The 12,986-nt window shown below is 42.5% G+C and overlaps 1 protein-coding gene across 3 annotated transcripts in view; it reads right to left on the reverse strand.

The window, feature by feature from the left end:
- Positions 1–12,986, reverse strand: part of pid1.S (phosphotyrosine interaction domain containing 1 S homeolog) — a 59,287-nt gene that overhangs the window by 12,316 nt on the left and 33,985 nt on the right. Inside the window, exons 1-2 of one of the 3 annotated variants that reach the window (XM_041565000.1) lie at positions 10,554–10,573; positions 10,315–10,461 (exon numbers count right to left, since the gene is read on the reverse strand). The exons of 1 other annotated variant lie outside the window; for it this stretch is intronic. In XM_041565000.1, coding sequence (XP_041420934.1) covers positions 10,315–10,449 — 135 coding nt within the window. In that variant the 5' untranslated portion in view covers positions 10,450–10,461; positions 10,554–10,573. Of the gene's footprint in view, positions 1–10,314; positions 10,462–10,553; positions 10,574–12,986 lie in introns of those variants that run through there. One more of the 3 variants, XM_018265873.2, reaches the window with a different exon arrangement.

The raw sequence follows: 12,986 nt of genomic DNA on the forward strand, positions 1-12,986 counted from the left end.
AATGATTAAAAGTGACTGCAATCTCAGCTACTCGGGTCGGGTACCGCTGACCCGAGTATAAGCCGAGGTAGACTTTTTCAGCACATTTTGGATGCTGAAAAACTCGGCTTATACTCGAGTATATACGGTATATTGTATTTAAAAATAAATATCAATGATTTCATAAACGGACGTGCTGGTCCAGGGAGGATTCATTTCGCATTGAAGCTATATGTCTAAAAATTGACCCTGCCCCACAGACGGTCACTCAGGAATAGTGCGGACGCTAAATAGAAATTTGTTCAATGTGCGCATTCTTAACAAATCAAAGATGAATTCGGGTGCGTGGGTCAAAATATATCATACAATTTAGCAAATGGACCTACATTCCTTATATCGTGAGTTAAACATGTTTATTTTCAATGCTTATGCAATGAAAACAAACAAGTTTAACTCACGACACAAGGAATGCGGGTACATTTGCTAAAATAAATATAAATATATATATATATATCTACACATTATATATATATATATATATAATTGTAGAATTTTATATACTTAAACTTGACCAAGCACCCGGCAAAAACTACATGTGAAGGAGTGCGGGTATCATCCACGATTTTGTTATATATATATATATATATATATATATATATATATATATATATATATATATATATATATATATATATATATATCCATCCACGAACATCAAGGAACCGGCACACCCATGTACAAATAGTTCACTTTTTTATTATTATACCATAATCCAACGTTTCGGTCCTAGTTGGGACCTTTTCTTGAAAAAGGTCCCAACGAGGACGGAAATGTTGGATTATGGTTCCTTGATGTTCGTGGATATATATATATACATAATTTAACCGAGCACCCCGTTTATACATTTCGGCCTTGGAGTGCAGATACTCACTGGACTGAGACTCCCAGGTTTTATAGTTACATTTATGGTTTTATGTGATTTGCCTGAATATGTGACCAAAATATTGATTTCACACAATAAAGAGATTCTTTTTATCTTTTTAAGTAAGTCATCGTTGGAGATATATATTAGCGGCACAATGGCTGGGAAAACATTAGAGGGAAGGAACATTTCTCCCAGAATTCTCTATGAGACCCAGCATATAAAGAGAATAATAAGAAAATACAGACTGGATAATCAGCATGTAATATAATGAATGCAGGCATGGTGAGTGATGTTACCACCTGAGGAGGCGAGCTCTGCCCAAAGGGGGAGCAGTTAGGCTTTCTGAAGCAAGGGGAGACCATGGTTAATTAACAAAATCTGCGAGGTACTGTTACTTCTATTACAGGTTACTCCTTAATGTTGCTGCATTTCTACATTGTTATTGTGAAGGCTAACACAAATTAAATATATACAGTGTATATATATATATATATATATATATACTCAGGAGGACGGCTAGAGTGTACTAGCCGAAACGTTGAGGAATAAATGTCACAGCCCATGGGGGCTTATTTTCTTGTGAAAGTCCTGTGAGTGCGGTCTTTTTTTCATGTACTGTATGCAATTTCGTTACCTGCACCTAGGCGAGTACCTACCTTATTGTGGAGTGCACCATTGCGGATCTGTATATATATATATATATATATATATATATATATATATATATATATATATATATATATATATATATATATATACATATACATATACATATACATACACACACACACACACACACACACAGCACTTTAGTGGTATGAAATGGTTTCCAACAGTGCTCACTAAAATACCCAAACATTTCCATATATTTGGCAGCTCTGTCCATCAGTTTTTCCTCGTTAACCACCTCCAAGGAAGCTTTTGGAGCCGTCACTTGGGTTAGTTTTTAGAATATACAACCTCGCCAATCATCCTTGCAAAGTCAACCAACGCATTCCGTCTCCACCTGCCACATAATGACATACATACAAACCTTTTGTGTTGTGCAGATATAGTAATATTTTGCAACCACATTAACGGAGTGGGTGTGAAGGTACCCAATACCAATGGAATACATTAATGGGTAATACTAGCCCACTGATCTCTAGAATCTATTATGCTCCAAAGATCATCCAGTTGACTAAGATCAAATGTAACTCAAAAGTCAGAACAAACTCTTAAACACTGGAAAAAAAACGGTTTAGGCTGCGTCTGTCTGAAACATGAAGCATGATGACTTCTGAATACCAATGTTTACATTTACTCTGGGGTCTTAATAGCTGCTGTAGGTCTATGGGACTGTTATCATTTTGCTCTGTTTTTCCATATTTCAGTTTGTTGTTATTGTTGTCTGTGGATAACTCAGAAGCCAAGCCAAGCAGTATGACATATGTATAGATGTAAATAAACACAAAGCAAATATTCCGTGTGATTGAGCTGCTGTGCACCCTCTTAGAGTGCAACTAAAACTCTCAATAAAGAGTACTTGCTGGACTTTGGTCATTAGAGTTAATGTCTGCAGGTTGCACTGTTCTTCGAGCAATACTACATGCCCTCTGTGCAACCTCATGTTTTTGGCAGTCAGTCCCCTGACATGATAGTTGCCATAGAATGCGAACAGGATTCACTCCAATAAGTATTCACTCCAATAAAAATGTTGCTATAAGCAAATACTTCAATTCAGCTCTCCCTTTACCTCAATTTTCCATTTAGGATGACTTGAGCCGAGACAAATCATCTGACATGGCAGCCAAGTAAGGAGGAGTAATAGCTTTAAAATGTGGGTGTGGAGGGGGGCGTGGCCTGACGCTGTACCTGTGCAGTCGCATGTGTTGAGAGCTCCCGAGACAGAGGCCTCCAAAGCCGAGATAATTGCGATATATTAAGATGACTAAACGTGGGAAACAGAAGGCGAAATCCCCTCGACAAGAAGCACCCTCTAAGAGCGGAATACCATCCTTCTTTACCGCCAAGGAGGGTAATGGCAGTCAGAAAGACCGCCAGCGGCGGCCATCTTGGGAAGCCGGCCTAGATGAGGAGGCGGCCCGGGAAAGCGGCAATTCTACCTCCACCTCCACGACACCTCGGCGCAACCCACAGCCGGATGACGGTGCAGTCTCCCCAACACACCACACGGCAAGTACTGTTGTTCCTCATACGCATATTGCTGAGGGTTCTCTGGAGTGGAGCAGTGGCGACGGTGGGGAGTGGGGCAAGGCCCAAGAGTCGCAGGCCTCACAGTCAGAGTGCTGCGCGGCCCGACCCTCCGACTGCTCTGAGGCAGTGAATATTCACCAGTCGCAACCCCCACTTCATGGCTCCTATGCTTTGGCTGAGTCGCTAACTGGGGCCATTGACCAAGACACGAGGGGGCGACCCTTAATGGCGGACGCTGTAATGGCACAATCACACCTGCCACCTACACCTGATGTTTATTCCGCGGATATGCAAGCCATTAGGAGCCTTATTGGCAACCTCCCCACGAAAACTGATTTTACCATGCAGATGGCTCAGTTGGAACAATCTTTACGGGGTGAGATTACGACTATTAATAAACACATCCAACATTTGGGCGCTAAAGTAACAAGGCTTGAGGATCAACATGGGGAACACTCCAAGAAGGCGGAGTCCATGCAAGCAGTGATTGACGCCCAGTCACGGCAACTGCTCCAGTTACAGCAGCACCTAGATGACCAGGAAAACAGGAGCCGCCGGAACAATATCCGCATTAAGGGCTTGCCAGAAGCTACAGGGCCGGAGGACTTGCGTGTCTCCGTCCAGGACATTTTCAATAGTTTACTGGGTCGGCCAGACGGTACCCACCTGGAAATGGACCGTGTTCACCGGGAACTACGGCCTTTCAACCCGGAGGCTAAATATCCAAGGGATGTCATTTGCCGGGTCCATTTCTATGCGGAGAAGGAGATGATTATGCGGAAGGCGAATGATAAAGGTGAAATTGACTTTGATGGTGCCAAGCTCAAGTTGTTTTCTGACCTCTCCAAATACACGCTAAGGCAAAGGAGAGCGCTTCGCCCGTTGTTGCAGGCCATGCAAGACAAGGGTATCAAATACCGGTGGGGCTTTCCATTCGCCTTAATTGCATCTGATAGAGGGCGTACGGCGGTGCTGCGATTCCCAGCGGACTTGGAGGATTTCACGAAACGGCTCGGCTTCCCCAAGATCTCAGTTCCGGATTGGAATCAACTTGCCTGGGACCCGCAGAGGAGACCACCCTGAAAGTTTGGAGCCTCCGACCTTGTCTGAGTCATCGACCCTTCTTTACAGCTCTACCCAGGACTGTAATATTGGCCAGGACTCCTGTTTGCCTATCCAGTGCCTTGGCCGACTCCCTCGTTGGGATACCTGTGTGACTGTACTAGTAATCGATGGCAGCTCTTCCACCGTGATCTGGGAGACGTGAGATATTAATGCTTATGCCTTTATATCTAACTTGTTAGTTTCTGTCTTTTCTCCCTCCACTTCTCTCCTTTTGTTTTGCTGTCTGCAACTTCATCTGCCTATCTCAATGCTCTGTATGTTAGATCTGAGAGAGGGTCCTGTTACTTCTGCTGTTACTAGGTCTGTGCCTACTATACGTGCCTACTATATGTGCCTTTTATAATTGCTACAAGTGGCCTGATGGTGGGTCTGCACGGGAGGCCTTAGACTGCCTCCATTTCTCTATATCCTTAATCATCCTGAGTGACAGTGCGTGTGCAGGGGCACCTCAGGCTCCCGAGTATTTGTGACTCTCAGATGCCTGTTAGCCTTCTCAGTAGCGATCCCCCACGGTGCTATGCCTGTTTCCTATTTTTCTAGTTAAAAACTTTTATTTAGAAAACAAAAAAAAAAAAAAAAAAAACAAAAAAAAGAAAAACAAAACAAAAAAAAAAAAAACAAAAAAAAAAAATGTTATTCCAGTTTGTACTTGGCGGCTTTGGAGGCCCCTTTTCCTCTTACACACCCCTCTCTAGTGTGCTCTCCAGTCCGACATGGTACTGGCGCCCGACCTTGCTCCCCACACTAGGGAAAACATGGGCATGAGACCCGTGATCACAGTTGTGTACTTAGTTTTTTGTTTATTGTTTGTATGTGAAATCCCGATTCCCTTGACACAGTTCCAACTAACTCATCCCCCGAGTCTGAGGAGTTCATGCCCTGCAGTTTGGTTTTTGGTAATTTTGGATAATGGCTAATATTAGAATCTCCACTCTAAACTGCAGAGGCATGAACACTCCAGAGAAAAGGTCACAATTGCTATACGAAATGCATAAGTCTAAAACAGATATCCTACTTTTGCAGGAAACGCATTTTAAGGAAGGGCATAGGCCTGTGTTCACCAACAAATACTATACTACCTGGTTTTTTAGTGACAATCCTGATGCTAGGACAAAGGGAACAGCGATAGCTATACACCGTAACTGCACCCATCACCTGATTGATACCAAGAAAGATGATTCGGGGCGTATACTTGCAGTAAAAATTGAGATACAGAAATCTGTTATAACCATAGTCAATTGTTACGCTCCGAATGTTCATCAGCCCCAATTCTTAGAGAAGTCGTTTCAATTTCTGTCCAATTTGATGGAGGGAGTTGTGGTTGTGGGGGGTGATCTGAACATAGCGCTGGAGCCCCTATTAGATGTATCCACTGGGAAATCGAGTATCCCCTACCGCCAACTGAAAAAAGCTAAAACTATGCTACATTCCCACCAATTAGTGGACAGTTGGAGGTTTCAACACCCGACCGTTAAGGATTATACCCATTATTCTATTCCACATAACCAATATAGTCGGATTGACTACCTTTTCATCTCCCATCATGTCCTGGATTGGGTTAGAAACACGGAAATCGGGGCTCAGACTTGTTCAGATCACCACCCGGTCCATTTAGATCTGGATGTCCCTGACCTTCCCATACGTGCTTGGTCTTGGCGACTTAACGAATCCTTACTGGATGATGCCCCTTGTCTTGCTGAATTAAGAGAGGTAATTTCTAATTTTGATTCCGATCATAAAGAAGACCCTACCCCGTGTCTAACTAAATGGGAAACTCTGAAGTGTATGTTGCGGGGCTCGTTAATTAAACACGGAGCGAGACTTAAGAAGCAACGGGCTAAGGATATGCAGGAGTTAATCCTTAAAATTCAATCCTTGGAACGATCCCACAAACAATCTCTGTCCCTACAGGTATTTGGTGAGTTGACTAAGGCTCGTCAGGAATTACTAGCCCTCACTCAACAGCGATATAAGAAATTCATTGAACGGTGTAAGGGTCGGTTCTATGAGATTGGTAGTAAATGTGGGAGTTTACTAGCTAGACAGTTAAAGAGGAAACATTTGGCCACCTACATTCCTCATATTAACACTCCAGATGGCTCGACCACTCACCTCTCCTCGGAGGTGGCGGAGACCTTTAAGCAGTACTATCAGGCACTATACAACATCAATAACCCCGCCGCATCCAACATTTCCCCACAAATGTTGGATTATATCAAACACTCATCTCGCACAACGAATCACGACCCGTCCCTGCAGGAAGCATTAGCTCAGCCTTTTACAGCAGAGGAACTTAAGGCAGCCATTACCACAACTCCGAGTGGAAAGAGCCCGGGTCCCGATGGTTTCTCAGTGGGAATATACAAATCACTGGGTGGGAGTTTGGCCCCGGCAATGCTAGCAGCTTATAATTCTATCTCAGATCTCTCGCCTCCTTCCCCGGCATTCTTGGAGGCTACCATCACCTTGATTTTAAAACCGGGTAAAGACCCGAAGAATTGTACCAGCTATAGACCCATTTCGTTGTTGAACGTAGATACCAAATTGTACGCAAAATTGCTGGGTAACAGAATTAAGCCGTTGTTGAATGATTTGATACACCCAGATCAGGTGGGTTTTGTGCCCGGGAGGGAGGCGAGAGATAATACCTTGAAGGTCTTCTCTCTTATACAGACTGTTCAAACGGGGAAAATCCCGGTGCTCTTATTGTCACTAGATGCGGAGAAGGCCTTCGATAGGGTGAGTTGGGCCTTCCTTAAAGCGGCAATGCTGCAGGTGGGATGGGGTGAGCGGTTTATCTCTAAGGTAATGGCCCTTTATACTGTTCCCACTGCTAGGATTAGAGTTAACGGGATCCTGTCTGAACCGTTTAGTTTGGCGAATGGGACGCGTCAGGGGTGTCCCTTATCTCCATTGTTATACATTCTGGCGATGGAACACCTTTTGCAAGCAATTAGATCGAATCAGCTGATACTGGGGCCCACGATTGCGGGCCAGGAGGTCAAGACTGCCGCATTCGCAGATGACCTCTTAATATTTCTTAAATCTCCATTCCTATCCACTCCGCCCTTACTTGCGGAATTGGCTAATTTTGGGAAGTTCAGTAACTTTAAAGTAAATGTCACAAAATCTGAAGCTTTAGATATTTCGCTGACCCCGGGAGAAGCCAGGCGAATACAGGAGAACTTTCCGTTTTCCTGGCAGTCTCATTCGCTTAAATACTTAGGCATTCAAATCCCCACAGATCTGAGCCAGACGGCAACATTGAATTACACTACATTGTTAGCCCAATTGAAACAAGATATCAGTTCTTGGGGGTTGTTGCATCTGTCATGGTTTGGAAGGATCAACGCAATAAAAATGGTTATTTTGCCAAAATACTTATATTACTTCCAGACCATACCTCATCCACCGCCCCCAGGGATGATCCAAAAGGTTAATACTGTTCTGATACGATTTGTTTGGGACAACAAATCGCCGAGATCAAAAAGGTCTATTCTATTTACCCACAAAAGGAAGGGAGGCTTGGGGCTTCCAGATTTGCATTCTTACTGCCAGGCGGCCAATTGCCAGCGTATAGTGGACTGCTTCCATCACACCACTTGTAAACTATGGGTAAAGCTTGAGCAAATCCAGATGAAGCAGCCCATAACAGCGCTCCCTTGGCTGAAAGTATCTGACAGACTTAATAGACAACTTCTCCCCCTAGTTACACAACTTACGCTCTCTGTGTGGGATAAATTATCCAGATCGATCGACATCTCCAGCAACCCGGGACCTATGACCCCGCTGATTGGTAATCCTAGTTTCCCTCCAGGTACTTTGAGTAAGGGGTTTTTACATAAACATGGGCGAGACACTTTGCCATTTACCTCGGTCAGAAGTTCCAATGGCATAGCCCCCCTTCACGATATTGTTGGTGAGCCAGGGAACTCTTTCTCCTTTCAATTTATGCATCACCAGTTAGTACATTGGTTCCAAACACACTCTGACAAGGTTAAGTTATTAACGGATACAACGCCATTTGATGAGCTATGCCTAGCTAAGACCCCACCACAACATACCATCTCGCAGATTTACAATATCATTCGCAATCTGAAACAGTTACAATTACCTGGTTACACTACGAAATGGGCAGCTGATATCAAACGCAACATTACCGAGAAAGAGTGGGACGTAAGTTTTAAGCTAACACATACGATGGCAACAGCCTGTAAAGCGCAAGAGACGAATTACAAAATTTTGTCCCGATGGTATCGGTGCCCGGTGGTCCTTCATAAGATGTTCCCAAACTCCTCTAACAAATGTTGGAGGTGTAATTTACATTTAGGGGATATGCTGCATATGTGGTGGGAATGTCCTATGATTCGAACCTGGGTCGCTATTATAAAATGTATCTCTAAAGTAACGGCTATGGACCTCCCCATTGACCCTGGGATGGCACTTTTATCAATACCTCCTCCACAAACCATTATTGTGCGGAAGGCATTGGTTGCATTCGCCCTAACGGCGGCAAGATCAGTTATCCCCAGATATTGGAAACAAAGTGTTACCCCGCCCGTAGGGGACTGGATAAAGGAACTAAATTCAATCATGCGCAATGAAGAATTGCTCTCCTATTCCAACAAAACTCAGGATAATTTTGTCTGTACATGGTCGACGTGGGTAGTCTTTAGGGAATCGCCTGATTATACTAATATGCTGGTCAGTTAATGGCATACTCTGTTCCTATGTCCCTCTACATATATGTCCCAGACAGTTCAGGGTGACCTTGTGACAACTCATAGGATGCTAAATACTCGGGTTTAGTATTCCCCCTCGTTTGCTGAGAGGGGAGTTAAAGGTTTAGCATGGGAACTGTGTCCCCCCCCCTTCCCCTTGTTATTGATGTATACCGTGCATGCATGTCTCTACTTTGAGGTTTGTGGTTAAAACTTTCTGTACTCATTGCCATGGACACTATAAATGTGACTGAATCTGCAATTCGATTACTACCTTGCAACGTGCAATAGTCCATGAATGTTTCTTCCAAGATATGTATGCATGTAACTCTTTTATATCAGTCATGTTGTTTATTATGTGTATTTTGTTTTTTAAAAAAACGAAAAATAAAGAATATATAAAAAAAAATGTGGGTGTGTGGGGGGAAAGATGAAAAGAACATTTAAGATGGACTTGGACTGGAAAACGTGCTATGACATGCCAGCCAAACAAGGAGGATTAATGTGTGGGTAGCAGGGAAGCCAATATGTAACATTGAAAAGGATGCTACATACATATGGACACATTCTGATACAATTCAAGGTTATCAAATCCATTTTGTTTTAATATCTAATATAACTGAAGTGCAAGCGTTTCATGCAAATGGCTGTCCTAAGGCCTCAAGCACAGGTAAATAAATTAAGCTTTGCTATACATGTGAAGATCACCAAACAAGGGCTGAATCAGGCTGATAAAACTGTTTGGCCCAAAGACCAAAAATGACAATCAGGGCCAGAGAAATATCTAGTTGTTTGGCCCTGAGGCCAGGAATCACTATCAGGGCCAGAGAAAAGACAATGGCCAGAGCCAGATGCAGTCTCAATAATTAGCTCTTTGTGCCCTGCTGATCAGTCAGGTGTTGACTTGGAAAGAAATTATTTTGGAACCATACAAGGGCCGATGGATTTATCCAAAAATCATCATCCAATATCTACCTGCATACGGGTGCCTTGATGTCCAATGTTATGACTGGTGTGTTCTTAGCAACTATAGAGTAGATTTTCATTTTTGTTTGTTTTAATGGTTTTAGAATGATTTTTTTTTTTCAGATTGCAATTTAAAAATGTTGTCTGGTTGTTGGGACCCCAGCAACAAATCTGTGAGGCTAAATCTGTATGTTGTTACATTTTACCGCTTATATTTCTGTAGAGGTTTTGTTCTATTCATCTTCCAGTCTGAAATCATAACAGGGGATTTGAAGAAACAAGTCAAATATTGGGCAATTTTGCTTTGCGTTTATTCCTTGAACAACAACTACCTAGTTTAAGCCCTACCCTAATATCGCTAAGCACCCAGTATTCACTGAAGAGAGTTCTGCAACTTAGTACCTTGCAGCCTGTGTGAGGTCGGGTCTTCATAAGAGGCGTTGTGGTGCAAAGTTCGATGTCTTCAGGCTCATGGAAGATCACAGCTGGAAGAGGCTCCTTGTGAAGGGTTAACACATTCAGCTTGGACTTTATCATGGTCTGGAAGTGCTGGGACCAATAAAAAAACAAAAAAACAGTAATGCAGGAGAACCACACTCATCATTTCAAAAAATATGTTTATTTTAATGGATCCAGTTTACCAGTCCAATCTCCAGATCAAATTCATTCTCACCAACTAAATAGTTCTAATAAAACAGGACCTATTTTTATACTAGAAGCCAGAACAAACAATGAAATGCACAAGGGGTCAATATGTGCAATGGCATTCAACAAATCACCCCGGAATGTTTCCTCTAATGCAATCATGTTTTATTAAAATGCTTCCCAAAAGTACAAAGTGACTTCTGTTCTGTGCCCTTTGCCTCTGTATAAACATGTTGGTTTTGGAAACATGGAGCTGACCCCAGACATGGCACAAAAGCTGCATTGCACAGTTAGTATTTTCATAAGCCTCCCTTTACAATCCTTGTTTTAGAAGCCTCACATTAGGAAGCCTTTTGCTTGGCTGCAAGTTTCTGCATTTCTGTGACTTCAAGCACATGTTTTTCCAATTACCAGGAGGGGCTGAATACTCTAGCTAGACCCCTGGTTCCTGGAACTTAGCAGGACATGTGCACTAATCCAGGAGAATGTAAAATAGAAAGGTTACTTGCCAAATCGATGCAGACTTTGCATAAGACTTGGCATCTGGTAGCAATAAGGCGGAAAAGCAGCACCGCTTCATGCTCCAAAATGCAGTGTTTTAATGTGTTTGCATTTTATTTGATGTTGTCTGCTCGAAGCATCTGAAGAATGTATAAAACTTGAGACAAATAAAGCTCAGCTGGTTCTTTCCCTGAATACCATTTTTTTCAAAATGCCACATGCAACAATCGCACTGGAGGCACCTAGATCACCATCAATCCTATTTGTAAGGCATTACCATTTAACAAGTGTACTGGTCTTTGGATTTGGTATTTGGATGACTGTTTTAAGAAACTGCAAGTCCAAACCGTAAGGAATCAAGCCATGAGCCATTATTGCATTTGCTGCCCTGACTCACAGGCCATGCAATTTACATTGCAATAATTGGCAGTCGGAGAATGGAGCTTTAGTCGGTCTGAGCAGTGTCCATAGTGGTGACAGTGAGGAAGAGGAGCAGCAAGAATACAAGGCTTGGTGGGTATACTGGGCTGCAAATGCTGCGTTTGATTTTTTTTTTTTATCCATTATTGTAATATTAGTTACAATAACAAAACAAGACGTTTCACTCTGGTTGGTATATGTATAGTTGGTGAATATGATCATTTATATAAAGCTACTATATGTCCAGGGACCCCAAGCTGGCTGGGCAACAAACAACCCAGAATGATTAAAGAATGATTAAAGGAAAACTATACCCCCAAACAATGCAGGTCTCTATAAAAAGATATTGCATAAAACAGCTTGTTTTATGTAAAACCCTGCTTCATGTAAATAAGCCATTTTCCTAATCATACACTTTTTCAGTAGTATGTGCCATTGGGTAATCATAAATAGAAAATTGCCCCCTGGGATCGTATGATTCACGGTGCACACAAACATACCATACTTGGGTCACATGAGCCAATTAACAGACAGAGTTCTGTCTTTTACTTCAACACTTCTTCCTGTTACAGTTAGAGTTGTAGTATTTCTGGTCAGGTGAAGCAGCACACAGACCATCACAAAATAGTGGTTCAAGGGACAAGATGTAAAAGGACAATATTTACTTAAATATATATTCCAGTTTGGTAAGATTCTTTAATATGTCACTTAATATGATGTAAACTATCAGTTGTTTAAGTATTCATTGTGGGGGTAGAGTGGTATACAAAATAAGGTTGCATGGGATCACTGCTCAGAGACTTAATTGTTGGAGCTCTTGATACCACTACTAATTCACAGCACAACTCCTGTTCCAGACATTACCTGCAGCCTTACTCTTTAAGGTGTCAAACTTGTACTGTAATTTAAACAACCCCCTCCCCTTCCCCTCTAGTCCAGCATCCAGCTCCTCCTCCTCCATGCTTTAGATATTGGCATGGATACTCATGGTGTCCTGTCTGTTGTCCATATTAGCCCTACTGGCAAATAGAAGGGAACAGATAAGAAGAGAGGGAACACACGTCCTCCTGAAATCATAGGTTGTGCATTTATATTACTTGGGCATCTAATTCTACTGCTGAACTGTACATCTGTACAGTTCAGCAGTAGAGACTCTACAGAGACTCTGCGGGCTAGGACCAGGTTAATCTCTGCATTTGGATTGCTGGTAATACTACAGGGATACAAGTTGCCAGAATACCCCTAGAATAACAGGTGGGTGACGGCTATATCAGAACAACAGGCACTGAAATATACAATAATGTACAATAAAATCTGGGCAGCACATCAAACAACTGCTTCCACAGGTACGTGCCACATTAATTCAAACACAGGGCATTGTCTGTCCTTAGGGCTACACATTTTGGGTGATCACCATTCTCATGCCCCATCAATATGGAAACAGCCACTATACATAACAGCATGGCAGCAACCCAATGCCATTATGTGTGCTTTTGGGTACAGTGTTC

The sequence above is a fragment of the Xenopus laevis genome, chromosome 5S (assembly GCF_017654675.1).
Source record: "Xenopus laevis strain J_2021 chromosome 5S, Xenopus_laevis_v10.1, whole genome shotgun sequence".
NCBI classification, from domain to species: domain Eukaryota; kingdom Metazoa; phylum Chordata; class Amphibia; order Anura; family Pipidae; genus Xenopus; species Xenopus laevis.